Source organism: Citrus clementina, unplaced genomic scaffold, assembly GCF_000493195.1.
Source record: "Citrus clementina cultivar Clemenules unplaced genomic scaffold, Citrus_clementina_v1.0 scaffold_3, whole genome shotgun sequence".
In the NCBI taxonomy this organism is placed as follows: Eukaryota; Viridiplantae; Streptophyta; class Magnoliopsida; order Sapindales; family Rutaceae; genus Citrus; species Citrus x clementina.
The window spans coordinates 19,945,309-19,960,211 of NW_006262339.1; the positions used below are offsets into that span (position 1 = coordinate 19,945,309).

The following is a 14,903-nucleotide window of genomic DNA, read 5'->3' on the forward strand; positions in this document are numbered from 1 at the left end:
AATGGGTTAAAAAGGTATTCATTAATGGCATTAACCTTATTTTTAAAATTGTGGTTCCCCTATTAAAAAGAAAAAATTTTAAATTATTGGTTTTTTAATTGGATAAACAATTATATTTGATGTTCTTGAATTTGAAGAAAAATTTGTTAAATTTTTTAAAAAATTTATTAATCGTATTCAAATAAAAATATCATTTTTGCCCATTAGCATTTTATTTACTGTTTCACAAATATTTTTTAAATGTCATATTAACCAAATTTTGTAAATGCATCCATTCAGGTGAATTAATGGGACTTCCTCTGATTCATGCATAATCTGAAGCTTCCGGTGCACAAGTGCTTCACGGAGTCAAATATGATTCTGCCGCTGCTGGAATCCTCGACATCACCGGAAGAAACTTTGTAAGGACTCATAGATCTAATTCAAACGAGCCAGGATTCCCTTTTGATCTGAATTTTAATTAGAGGATTTTATATCTAACACGAGATCCGATCATTAGTAGAAAATTTTTGCTGCATGGTCAGGTAGGTCGCATACCGTTTGATCAACAAATAAGGAATTTTCAGAACACACTTGATCAGGTCACTGATAATCTTGGAGCAAGTGATGTATCAAATGCAATTGCAAGATGTATATTTTTTGTAGGAATGGGCAGCAATGACTACCTAAACAATTATCTCATGCCCAATTACAATACCAAAAATCAATACAATGCTCAGCAATATGCTGATCTTTTGGTTTCAGAATACTCAAGACAACTCACTGTAAGATTCAATTTCACTATATTTACATTTTTTACCATATGCAAGCATTTTAGTTACTTTTTTTTTTTTAGCTTGTAAACATATTTATATAACTTGTATTAAGTATTGATTGAAAATCTATAGACCCTTTACAATTTGGGAGCAAGGAAATTTGTGTTGGCCGGGTTAGGAAGAATGGGATGTATTCCAAGCATTTTGGCTCAAAATCAAATGGATCGCTGTTCAGAAGAAGTGAATCAACTTGTTATGCCTTTTAATGCAAATGTGAAGACTATGATTAACAATCTTAATGCCAATCTTCCTGGTGCAAGATTCACCTTCATTGACATTGCCCGCATGTTTGAAGATCTCCTCACCAATTATAGATCATACGGTATGCAATTTTCCCACTAAACATATCGTATTGTAGTTAGATATGATGTGTGCTGTCTGGCCTAAAATCTTTTATTTTAAAATGTGCGGACACTGACAAAAGATAATAAAGATTTCGTCCTCATATTTTAAAATCAAGGAACAATTTACAGTGGCTGAACTAGGAGTTTGATTTGACAAGCACGGCCTAGAGGTGGAAATAACGGAGAAATTATCGTCTTGCTGTGCTACAATAAAAGCAAGACATTTTAAAATTAAATTTAAATAAGTGCATAAAATAAGCAAAATTTTACTTAATAGAATAATGTTTATGATCACTTTTTTTTTTTTATCCCAAATAATTCTACAGGATTCAGTGTAATAGATCGAGGGTGCTGTGGCATTGGACGAAACGGAGGCCAAATTACATGTCTTCCATTCCAAACACCATGTGCAAATCGAGAACAATACGTTTTCTGGGATGCATTTCACCCAACAGAAGCTGTGAACATTATGTTTGGAAGAAAAGCTTTCTATGGTGACCAGAGCGTTGTTTATCCCATGAACATCCAGCAGCTTGCCAGTCTTTAAACTTAGAAATTAAAGGGACATATATGTTATTGTAATGTTTCTTGCTTGCTTAATTGCTTTGCATAATTAGCCACCGGTGTCTCGTCTGTCCATGTGAATTTTTACTTGTTTAATTTGCTTGTGGGAAGTTTATGTAATCAAAGAACAAGTTGTGATTGTGTTTTATTGTGTTGCTAGTGGTTCAGTAATTGGAACTACTTCGATTATGTTTTGGTAATTGATTTTGCTAGTTTACTAGTGCTTCAGTAGGATTTTTTTTTTTAAAATTATTAACTTATGCATCTATTGAAATCTGAACTCAAAACTTAAGCCCCAGAGAAATTGCTTGTTACTGTTGGAATTAGACTTGACTTTCGTAGTTTATTAATCAACTTGCTTGCTAGGTAGCCTTGCCATATGATATGGTTTGCTATCTTTTGGGTGGTGATGTTTCCCTTGCAATACCCCTCGCATCTGTGTAAGGACATCCATCTAACTTCATTGATATTTTTGGAAGTTAAACTTTCATCCTTAATTTGAATGATTGAAAGATAATATATAATTTCCGCCTCGGTTGATTCAAAAAGGGTAGATTTAAAAGAGAGATTGATTCAAAACGATTAAATTAAACGTTCAAAATTTTTTATAAAAAATGCAAGATATCCGCAAACTGTCTAAAATACAAACCTTTAATAAATAATATTTTAAATGAGATTATGGGTGGACCAAAAGTCCATGTACCAAGCCCAAGCAAACGCGCAGATTTAACAACCCGTTTGGAGCAGCTGTGTTACCAAATTATTTATAGGTTTGGGTTCGGTTACAAAAACTCAATCACAAAAATAAATCGTAAAACCCTTTTTAGAATTGTATCCTTCTTTAAAATTACACTATAGGACAAAATTAAATCTCGTTAAACCCAGCGTAAACAATTCTTTCACCGATAATTTTTCTCCTGTACGTATTTACTTGTGTTATCTTAAAGTTTATATGAAAATTATTGAACCTCAAAATACAACTACAGAAAAATCTCAAAAGCCCGTAACAACCCTGTCAAAAATCAAAATAGGGACCTTGCTAGAAGACCATTCCCCGTCAAATTCCCTTGAAACTTGAGTGGATATATGATCGAGCAAAATAGAGAAAAAAAATTCAATTTCAGCTTTAAAGTTGTTGTGAACTGGGTACTTAGAGGAGTGCCAATAGTCCAACTCAGTTCATATTCATGTAGATTTGAGATGAAAAAATAAATGCCACAAAATAAACTTAAATGTTGAAAACTAATTCTAACCCAACCTGAATAGATTTTTATTGGAATTTTTTGGTTTAAATTACTCAATAGTTTTAGAGTGGAGCTTCTAACATCCCATTAAAACTCTTAAGAAACACTACTTATTCATTTTTATATCTATTTTTTATGAAATTACAAAAAAGTCTACAAGATTACAATAGAGTTTTAATTAAACTTCAGTATCGACTGTTCTCTTTTGGAGGTAAGCTAGTACTCATTCGGCATGTGCTTTCATCTATGTCGCTTCATCTTTTTCATGTCCTACGGCCGCCTGCTATGGTCATTCAGATCCTTGAGAGGTTATTTACCAGATTATTATGGACTGATACGGATTCTCGGTAGCGCATTCATTGGTGCAGATGGCCATCTGTCTGTTTTCCAGTGGCGGAGGGTGGTCTTGGAGTTCGTTCCTTTTCTAATTTGGCCGATGCTTTCAAGATGAAGCTATGGTGGCGATTACGGGACCAACACTCACTTTGGGCTTCTTTCATGAAATCTAAATATTGTAGAACTGAGCATCCAAGTATGGTTCAATTTCGCTATCCTGCATCTCCTCTATGGAGAAGATTATGATCTATTCGTTGTATTCTTGAACCTCATATTCGTTGACTGGTTAGATTGGGTGATAGTAGTTTCTGGTATGATTGCTGGCTTGAATCTACGCATCTCTTTCATTTTAATCCTTCAGTAGCTTCTATGGCCCCAATATCTTCTTTTTGGTGTGGTGTGGATTGGGACAAGGGGAAGCTTTTATCAGTACTGCCATCTTTAGTTGTTGAACAAATTTTGTTAGTACCGATTTCTGGTACTGGTCCAGATATACTTCGTTTGGCAATATTTAGGGATGAGAATTTTTCTCTAATGAATAATTGGGAATTTGTACGTGGATCCCGTAACCAGAATGAGGTTTTTTCTTTAATTTGGCAACGACATATTCCTTCGCGGGTTTCTTTTTTCTTGTGGCATTTATTGAATGGTTTCTTGGGCACGGATGATGCTTTGTACTTGAGGGGTTTTCACATGGTTTTTCGGTGTCTTTGTAATGGGGATGTTGAAATTGTCAAACCCTTATTTTTGGATTGTCCAGTGGTTCAATAGGTTTGGCGGTGGTTTTACTCAATGATTGGTCGTCCGTATCTCCCTTTTTTGTCTCTTCATGCTTTGCTTAGTCACTGGCGACGGTGTTGCCGTTCTTCAAAACATATTGAGTAATTCTCCCATGTTTCATTCTATGGCATGTTTGGAAGGCTCGAAACACTCTCATGTATGATTCAGTTGCCTTTAATGTGAACGTTGTTATTTTTAGAGTGCTCGTGGATATTAGGCTAGTCAGTGACGCGTTTGGTTTCAAGACATCTCAGTTGAGGGGCATTTTGGACACTCAGATTGGGGAGGGATTGAGAATTATCATGCCTCCCCGTAGACCACCTCGATTGGTTTCTTGGATGAAATCGTAACCGGAGGTGGTGAAGTTGAGCGTGGATGGTTGTTCTAGAGGAAACCCAGGTATTGCTGCTACTGGTGGTGTTCTACGAGATCATCAAGGCGTGATATTAGCTGCTTTTGGTTCCTTTTTGGGGCACCAATCTATTCTTTTTGCTGAATTGATGTCTCTGTTAGAGGGTTCAAATCTTGCTGCTCAACTTGGTTTCTCTGATCTTGGGGTAGAATCTGGTTTAGCCACTGTAGTTTCTTGGGCTATTTCAAGTGGTTTTGTGCGATAGGATTTTATTTACCTCCTTGGGTGTGTTCAGGCATTGGCTTCTAGCCTATCTATTATTATTAGGCATGTTTTTCGAGAAGCTACATTTGCTGCTGACTTTATGTCCAATTGGGCTTGTACTCATCAGACTTGTCAACGATTTTTCAATCCTAGTGATCTTCCAGCCAATTTATTAGGCATTCTTCATTTGGATACTCTCAGAATTCCATACATTCGGCATTAATCACCTTGATTTGAATTGGTTTTATTTGATCACTAAATTATTTACTTTTCCTGGGAGGTTTTGGTTTATGTCTCCTTCCTTATGTTCTTTCATTGATTGATTTATTTACAGGTAGGGGTCTAGCCTAACCCCTAATTATCTTGGTGGATTATTAAAAAAAATATTTTTTCATAATAAAATTATTATTATTATTAGGTAATTTATTTCTTCATTATATCAAAGTTATTTTTGACTTTATCAAACAAATAAGGTTTAAAAAATAGTTAGGGTTTATGATTTATAAAGACATTTTAGTTTGATTAAATTCTTATTTTTTCTTTAGGTAATTTCTAAGAATATTAAAGGGGTGTGAACAACAGTAATCATGATTAAATTAGATTAAAAATTTTTCAATGTAAATACATTTGGAATTGATTGGGTTAATCCCAACATTCGCTCACCCCTAAAATGGCTTTATATATAATCATTATTATGAAAAATATAATGATAGCTTCAACTCTTAACTGAACTTTTTGGTTGAGAGAGGCTTACATCACTCAACATGTATTAATATTCAATACTAGAAGAGAAGCTTTATCTAGATTGGTATATTTACCAAATAATACTACAAAATATAAAAGTTTTAATGGCGTGTATCAAACAGGGTGTACTTCCATCACTATCTTAAGAGTGGTGATTTTTTATCCCTTATTGTATTTCACAAACCCCCATTTTTCAGTTAATTGCATTAAAAATTTTAAACAAATTTTTATCTCTCAATGTACCTTACCTAATCTCTATTTTACCCTTATTTTAAATTTTTTTTCATACACCCATCATATAAAATTTATAAAATCATTTCTTATAAAAACAAATCTCTCATAATCATTGTAATTTCTCAACTTTTTTTTAAAGATTTTATCCATCACTTAAGATTTGATAGTTGCACCAAGAATTGGAGTAAGAACTATTAAGTTTTATATGAATCTGTGATATTGTTTGGTTAACGAGAAAATAAGAAGAAGAGAAATCTTTTGAAAGCTAAAAATTTTGTTCTATTGATCTTAATGAATCTGGAAATTACAAGGCTTTTTATATGTGCTTGGAAAAGATTCTACACACATCACATGCACACATAGTTCACTGCTAATAACCTCTATAACAAATTATAACAAACTTTAGCTGACTCAGCTGCCATGTCAGCATACTCATTAATTAACTAATTTTGTACTTAACACCCCCCTCAAGTTTAAGGTCTCGGAAGAACATTAAGCTTGTTACGCAAATAAGCAAACTGATCATAGGCTAAAGGCTAAGTAAGAATATCTGTTATTTGATCAAAGCTGGGAACATGATCAATAGAAAGTTCATGCTTGGCTATATGGTCTCGAACAAAATGAAGATCAAGTTCTATATGTTTGGTGCGTGAATGGTACTTTGGATTACTAGCTAATGCTTCAGCACTCTTATTGTCACAATATAGAACATGAAGCTTGAGCAAGGAAACCTTGAGTTCTTTTCACAGATAAGTGATCCAAAGCATCTCAGAAATAGCAAGTGCAAGTGCCCTGTACTCAGACTCTACTGTTGATCTAGAGACAATAGGGTCCTTTTTTGAGGACTATAAGACTAGATTGTTGCCAAGAAATACACAATAACCACCAATGGATTTTCTATCATCAGGGTCTGATCCCCAATCAGCATCAGAATAAACATTTAGAATGAGAGAACCTAAATTAAGAAATTGAAGTCCAAAGTTTGCTATGCTCTGTAGATACCTCAGAACCCTCTTACAAGCTTGCCAATGAAGGGCAGTAGGTGCAGCAAGAAATTGGCTTAACTTGTTGACTGAAAAGGCAATATCAGGCCTTGTTAAAGTCACATACTGAAGAGAGCCAATAATGCTTCTATAGAGGGAAGGATTCTCGAATAGGACTCAATTTTCTTTCTTTAACTTTTCAGTTGTACTCATTGGGGTGTTATAGCCCTTGTTGTCTAACATGTATGCCTTTTGAAGAATATCACCAATATATTTAGTTTGAGAGAGATGTAAACCATCTAGGCTAGGAGTTACTTCTATGCCAAGAAAATAGTTGAATTCTCCCAAGTCTTTGAGATCATAAGTAAAGCCAAGCTTACTGATTACCCCATCTACATGCTGTATATTTAATCCAGTGATAAGTATGTCATCCACATAAATCAGAATAACCAAAATTTCAAAACCAGCATGTTTAATAAAGAGAGAAGCATCAGACTTTGAAGTTTGAAAACCCCATTGCATTAATGAACCTTTCAGCTGATCATACCAAGCCCTTGGAGCTTGTTTGAGACTATATAAAGCCTTGTTAACTTGCAAACATGAGAAGGAAATCTAGAATCAATGAAGCCCTCCAGTTGGTGCATATATACATCTTCAGTAAGTACTCTATTCAAGAAGGCATTGTTGATGTCCAATTGCCTGATAGTCCAGTGTTGCACCACTGCTAAACTGAGAATAATCCTTACTGTACAAGGCTTTACAGCAGGGCTAAAAGTTTCAAAGAAATCCACTCCATGTGTCTAGTGAAAACCTTTAGCAACCAGGCATGCCTTATACTTAGAAATGCTTCCATCTAAGTTGTATTTAATTCTGAAAACCCATTTGTTACCTACAATATTGGTGGCTGAATAAGAATGAACCAGAGTCCATGTCTGTTTCTATGCAAAGCATATATCTCTTCTTTCATAGCCATATACCACTTCTGACTAGATAGGGCTGTTTTGACACTTGTTGGTTTTATGTCCTGAGTTGCTGCTAGATATGTGTTGGGTTTGAATATTCCAGATTTTGCTTTAGTAACCACAAGGTGTTTAGATTTTGAAGGTATAGAAGAGATATATAAGGTATTTGTTGGAGTTGGAGGATGGCTTAAGGCTAGACTTGGCTCAGGGCAGCAACATGGAGTTAAGTTTCACTTCTTGGTTCTAAAATTGCTATAGATGGTGAAACTACATTACTGTCATCAAGATGAGGATTTGAGAGAGAAAAATGAGTGAAAGACAGACTTGCAGGGGTGACACATTTTATTGGAATAGAAGTAGAGTTGTGAACAGAAAACAACTCTGAATATGGAAATTCAGACTCATTTAACATAACATGTCTAGCAATGTAAATTCTACCTGATTTGTCTAGACACTTATAACCTTTATGCATAGGGTTGTAGCCAATAAAGACACATTTTTGTGTATGAAAATCTAACTTGTGTTGTTGTAAGGTCTTAACAGTGGAAAGCATGAGCAGCCAAAGACTTTGAGAAACTAATAATCAGGTAATTGATTATGCAGCTTTTTATAAGGTGTTTTATTGTTTAGGATTGGTGTATGTATCTTATTTATCAAATAAGATGTTGTGTGAAAAGCTTCCCACCAAAAGGTAAGTGGTAGATTTACTTCAGCAAGAAGGGTAAGATCAGTTTCAATAATGTGTCTGTGTTTCCTTTCCACAACTCTATTTTGATGATGTGTATGGGGACAACTAAATCTGATATGTATCCCTTGTTGTTGAAGAAAGGATCCAAAGGCTCTAAATTCACTCTCCATGTCTGATTGTATGGTTTTAATGGATAACGAGAATTGTTTTTCAACAAGGAGTTTGTAATGTTTAAATGTGTCTAATGCTTCTGATTTTAAGGTGAGAGGAAATATCCAACAATATCTGGTAAAGTTATCTACAAAGGATATGTAATATTTATATCCATCTTTGGATGGCATTGATGCTAGCCCCCAAAGATCAGCATGTATCAATTCAAGTGGTGCTCTGGTTTTTATTTTGGTTACAGGAAAATGAAACTGATGTAGCTTCCCATATTGACAGGCATCACAGAAACTAAGAGAATGTGTATTAACAACATGTGAAGGTTGAGTCTTTAAAATGATTTGCATAGCATGTTTATTAGGATGACTAAGCCTATTATGTAACAATTGCATTGAGATACAACCTGAAGTATTGATACTTGTAGGAGCATTATTGAAAGAAATTGAATCAACAGACACTGACTTGACAGACTTTGTAATAGAGTTTACAATTTTATTTGAAACAACATACATCATTGAACTTGGTTGAAAGACTTGTACTTCAGAATTTGAGCGGAAATCATCTTGAAACAGTAATTTGTAAAGGCCCCCTTTAGCAATTCCCTATGCTAGTAATGTCCCCTTCACCTTGTCCTTTACAAAACAAAAATAAGAGGAAAATTCTATTATAACATTGTTATTAGAAAGGAGCTTGGACACACTGATGAGATTTTTTGTTATATGAGGAACACATAGCATGTCAGTAAGATGCAATATAGCTCCAAGTGATGAATAAAAACAGGTATAACCAATATGAGTAATAGAGAGGCCTTTACCATCACCAACCAGTAGCATCTCAGAACTAGAATAATTTGTGAGATGATGAGTGGCTCCACTGTCTAAGTACCAGCCTTGATCAGCAACTCCTTCTGATGTCACCATGTATGCAGCTCTTGGACCTTGATTTTGAGGTGGAAAGGAACCTTGAACTGGAGGATTTGGCATTAAGTTTCTATTGAACCTATCCCTGCACTCAATAGCTGAATGATTTGGCTTGAAACAAATCTGACATATAATACCTCTACCACGTCCTCTTCCAGAACCATTAAAACCAGCAACAAAACCATTACCATTAAATCCACCAAAGCCAAAGCCAAATCCATTACCATTAAATCCAGCAAAGCCACCTCTGCCTTGATTACCTCCCTGATTTCCATTCCATTGTCCCCTTCCAGCAGCATATCCTACATAAAAAATATGTGATATTACAGACACATTAACACATTAATATCACAAAAAATCTGATTCTCCATTTTGATTTACTGTCATGCTATGTGTTCCCCATATAACAAAAAATCTCATCAGTGTGTCCAAGCTCCTTTCTAATAATCATGTTATCCATGCCAAGTCGGTCCTGAATAACCTTAGTATCGTGCTAAGTCTCTCAACCCAAAGTTGAGTGAAGCAATACAAGAATTTGGCCAAGGAGTTGGACGTGATAAAGATAGAGATTTTTTATTATGATAATTGATTTGGAACAAAAAAGGGGATTCTTGATTTCCTTTTGTATGCATCCGGATCTTGTATTGAAGTTTATCTGTTCATGGACCAGAATGCATTGCATTTAGAAAGTGTTTGCAATAGTACAGTGATATTACTTGGATAGTAACTTGGCGTTGCAGTGCATTTACAGAACGAATGAAAATTTGGAATCGTGGTGGAAAATGCTGTCAGATATCTATCTGAGAATGAAAGCACTCGCTGTCAGTCTCTATGGGATTGCAGTATAAAATTTTACGTTATTCAATTTTTTGAATAGAATGACTTATTTTGAATGGAATGGACTAGTTTTAAAAAGTAAAAAAAAAATAGAGTTTAAGAAATCACATTAGCTTAATTAGTTATTAATAAAAAATTTTATATGGGTGCACTTAAAAATTATATATTCTTTTAAATAATTTCACATGAGGATAAAATAAGTATTTATATAAAAATTATTAATGGGGTTGGTAGAATATAATAAGGGATTTAAATATCACCACTCTACCCATAGAGCAACCCAAAAACGATCTCATGGGCCGAAAAAGACCTGACCCATTGAACGAGGACCCTTAAAATTTGAACCTACCTTGACTCACACGATAGGCTGAACAGGTCAGTAGCATATATTTAATAATTAATATTATGTTATTAATATAACAAGTAAATCTTGATGCCATCAACATAAAACATAAACAAAAAAATAAATTGATATTCATGTGCATGTTTAATGCTTTATTTATATAAGATTATAATTCTCTTTTCATCTGAGTTTTTATTTGAGCAAATACATTTATTAGTAGTTAACATATAGAAGCACAGTAGGTATATCTCGGCCGTGCGCACGTACATGTCGAAAGATAATGATAAAAAAGTTCCTTCAGAATTCATGGGCATGCACGCACGCTACTTGTGGAACTCCATAACCCATAAATTGAAAAAAAAGCAATCAAATCTGACGCCACTAAATCCAGCTCCAGTAGCCAAGGTCATGAATTCATGCTTTGTTCGCTCCTTTCCTCCCGGATATTGAGTCATCACCAGCACATCACCTAGGAAATTTATTTTTGAATGAGTGCTAGTCTCGGGCAGTTCTGGAAGTACTGACTCCACAACAATTACCTTTCCTCCTTCGGGGATACTTTTGTGGCAGTTCTTCAATAACTTCAAGCAATGTTCATCGCTCCAATCGTGCAGTATCCACTACAAAATTTGAAATATTATTAAATTTGTTCAAGGATCGAACACCTAATACCTGCAAATTAAATTCAAATGAATCTTACCTTGATCAAAATGGCGTCACCATTTGGAACACTTCGGAACATGTCACCCCCTACATGCTTAACACCTGTACTACGTACAATTTAGTTTCCTGTGTTAGGATCTGGCGGTATGGTGGGCAGAGAATTTATAAGAGCACTGATATTCGGGACAAAATTTTAGATAAAATTCTGACAAAAACAACAATATATCAAACCTGATTTTCTTAACTGAATTGTAAATCGAGGCTGTTTTAATGTTTTTTGTCACTTTTTCTTTTTGCAACATTTTATCTTTTTACCATTTTTTTCCCCAAATGATAATGTGTATTTCTTCATAACAATGACATTCAAAGAAAAAGAAAAAAAGAGATTGGAATCAATTTTCTAATTAACTTTCTACCTTCTCCAGGATTTATATTGGGATGGTTAATTAAAGAAAGCTACCTAAAAGCCACTTAACTACGTCCGTAACATTATTATAAATATAATTGATAGTTCATACCAGGATACTCAGGGGCATGCTGTATAACATGAGGCAAGTCGAAATTGATGCCCTTAATGTGGGGATACTTGGAAATAATTGCTTTAAGGGTATTACCAAGGGAACCGCCAACATCAACCAATTGCTTTATGTGCTCGAAACCCTTGTAAGCCTCAAGGATTTTCTGAATGACCAAAGTGGTATGGTTGTACATCGCTGTGCTGAAAACTTCATTGAACCTGGGGTCCAATCCGAGGTACTCGAAAGCGTGCGTTCCGTGGACTCTGTCAAATGGAACTCCTCCTTCAATAATAGTTTCTTTCAGTTGGGACCTACACGACCAGTTAATCAATCAGTCCAGAATTAGGTTTAGATCCAGATCTTTTACTCTTCTCATCATTTTGCGTTTGGCTTAACTTTCTTAGATACACTGATTAGTGGTTGATAAAAAAAAGAATAAAAGGATATATCTATATTATATATATCACGATGTATACATTTCATAAAATCCCTTAACAGATAAGATGAGTAGAGGATTCATTTCCATAAAAAAATTTATTTTATATCTTAACTCATAATTGTCTCATACATCTTTATGAAAACGAGCAAAAAAATGGAAATCAGGGTAATATTATCATACGGGTTGGTTACTAAATTTTAGCAACGTCACAATTAGGAGATATGTAGTTTGTAGTACCTTTACATATAGCTAGGCCCTGCTGTTTTTATTTTGTTTTCCCTAAAAGATTTTATTTCTAATTCTCTCCAGGCATGTGATCGTACCACCACAAGTGAATCTTTTAATTGAGCGAAATTCTATGGATGAAGTTAAGAAATTTTTGGTCTTCGAGGATTTCTGTCAGAACTGAAGCAATTACTCAATTAATGCAAACAACATTACTCAATTAAAGCTTTTAATAGAACAAAATACATTGTCTTTTTTCATATTTGTTACACTCACGTCCTCTATAATTAAAAGACAACAATACCCCCGAAAGAAGACATTTTTCCTCATATCCTCTGTAACCGCAAGTAATTAAAACATCACCAACAATATTTTATCCATTCTTGAATTGATATGACTAGAAGTATATTTAATAATGATTAATAAGCTTGAGAGTGTACATTCTACATTTATCGCTCACATATATGAACACATTTTTTTTTTTCGATGACCTGAATTTAGAAATAAGTTGAGTATGAAGTCGATTATGATTTAATACTTGGGAGAAATGCATGATTGGATCTGAAGGCGTGGGAAGAGAAATTGTATTATAAACCCATGTATTTTACCCTAACTTAAAAAAAGAAAAATTCAGAGGATTAAAATGATAGAGTGGACAAACCAGCTGTCGAGAAAGGCCTTGTCCTGAATTAAGGCCAACACAGGGCCTAATGAGACACCATCTTGATTAGACACAAAGTATTTGCAGACATCATTCAAACCGTATAGTCTGTGTGACCCATAGACATCATCAAGTGCGCATTGAACAATACCATAGCTAGCCAGAAGCCTGAGTATCCGGTCCAGCATCATGGGTGCGTCTTTGTTCTTGGTGGCGGGCAACTGAGCGGCAATCTCTGAAGCTGAGAGCTTTGCTCCAGGACCAGCTTTGGCTATGATCTCGAAAAGTCCCAGCTTAATTACTGCTTTCATGGTCATGTGGAGCACTGAACCCGTCACCAGTTCGCAGGCATATGCAAAGTTTTCGTCTCTCTGTTCATTAGCCATATTTTCTCGAATTTCCTTATCTGTGTTCCTCAAAAACAATGCATTTATAGCATAAGTGGCTCTTCCTTTAGGCAATTCAGGCGGTTGTCTAGGGCCCCACTATAAATGATGGCCCTTAATTTTATTCCTAACTTATAGTTATTAATTATTAATTTATGTTTGTTATTATTTTATAATTACATTTTCCATAAACAAACTATTAAATCCTTATAAAGTCCCCTTTTAACATTATAATTAACAATTATAATCCCATTTATTTTCTCCATATATTTCATCTAAAACTCTATAAAGGCCACATATTTTTTTAAATTATTATCCATTAATATCTTTTTCCTATAAAAAAAATGCACGAAACCTTCATTACTTTGGTGAAAATACTACTTTCTCTACCCTACTTTTCACTTAAGGAAAAAAAAATCAATTGTTTTACTATTCATTAATCACTGCTACTCAAAGGCTCAATACATCAAAGTTGCTACTCAAAGGCTCAATACATCAAAGTTAAAGTTCTCAAATTTCTAGGTTCTATCTTTCCATTCTCTTATTAATTAATTATGTTATTTAGTTTTCTTGTAATTATCTAGTAAAATTGTTTGCTTAATTATTCTTGTTTCACGAGAAAAAAAGAAATGTCTACTAAAAAAATATGCATTAGGATACAAAAAACTTCAAAAACAAGAGAAGAATAGAAAAGTTAGTTTAATCTCAAAAAGGAGTTTTACTCAATGATTGGTCGTCCGTATCTTTCTTTTTTGTCTCCCCATGCTTTGATTAGTCACTGGCGGTGGTATTGCCGTTCTTGAAAACATATTCGAGTCATTCTCCCATGCTTCATTCTATGGCATGTTTGGAAGGCTCGAAACACTCTCAGGTACAATTCTGTTGCCTTTAATGTGGATACTGTTATTTATAGAGTGCTCCTGGATATTACGCTAGTCAGTGACATGTTTGGTTTCAAGTCATCTCAGTTGAGGGGTATTTTTGATACTCAGATTGGGGAGGGATTGCAGATTATCATGCCTCCCTGTAGACCACCTCAATTGGTTTCTTAGATGAAACCGCGACTGGGGGTGGTGAAGTTGAGCATGGATGGTTGTTCTAGGGGAAACCTAGGTATGGCTGCTACTGGTGGTGTTTTGCGAGATCTTAAAGGCGTGGTATTAGCTGCCTTTGGCTCCTTTCTGGGGCACTAGTCTATTCTTTTTCTGAATTGATGGCTCTGTTAAAGGGTTTGGATCTTGCTGCTTAGCTTGGTTTTTCTAATCTTGAGGTGGTATGTTAAATTATATTTAAATAATATTAACTAGCATTTAATTTGATATTTAAATATGAATATCAATTATTCATGAAATTTTATAATAATAAGTAAACAAATTTAAAAAGCCATTAATAAGAAAATTAAGTATACTATAAATTAGTTATTAGGTAGTCATAAT

The 14,903-nt window shown here is 34.5% G+C and overlaps 2 protein-coding genes across 2 annotated transcripts in view; one reads left to right on the forward strand and one right to left on the reverse strand.

Annotated features, from left to right (window-relative positions):
• LOC18048362 (GDSL esterase/lipase At1g71691) overlaps positions 1 to 1,869 on the forward strand; it is a 3,465-nt gene extending 1,596 nt beyond the window's left edge. Inside the window, exons 3-5 of the mRNA XM_006441532.2 lie at positions 525 to 764; positions 888 to 1,137; positions 1,486 to 1,869. Of these exons, the coding sequence (XP_006441595.2) occupies positions 525 to 764; positions 888 to 1,137; positions 1,486 to 1,706 (711 nt within the window). The 3' untranslated portion in view covers positions 1,707 to 1,869. The remainder of the gene's footprint in view (positions 1 to 524; positions 765 to 887; positions 1,138 to 1,485) is intronic.
• Positions 1,870 to 10,898: 9,029 nt separating this feature from the next.
• LOC18048363 (caffeic acid 3-O-methyltransferase) lies at positions 10,899 to 13,467 on the reverse strand. Its single transcript, XM_006441533.1, has 4 exons — positions 13,082 to 13,467; positions 11,757 to 12,067; positions 11,276 to 11,340; positions 10,899 to 11,195 (listed from the first exon to the last, which is right to left on the reverse strand). The coding sequence occupies exons 1-4, from the start codon at positions 13,465 to 13,467 to the stop codon at positions 10,899 to 10,901; spliced, it is 1,059 nt and encodes a 352-aa protein (XP_006441596.1).
• Positions 13,468 to 14,903: the final 1,436 nt, after the last annotated feature.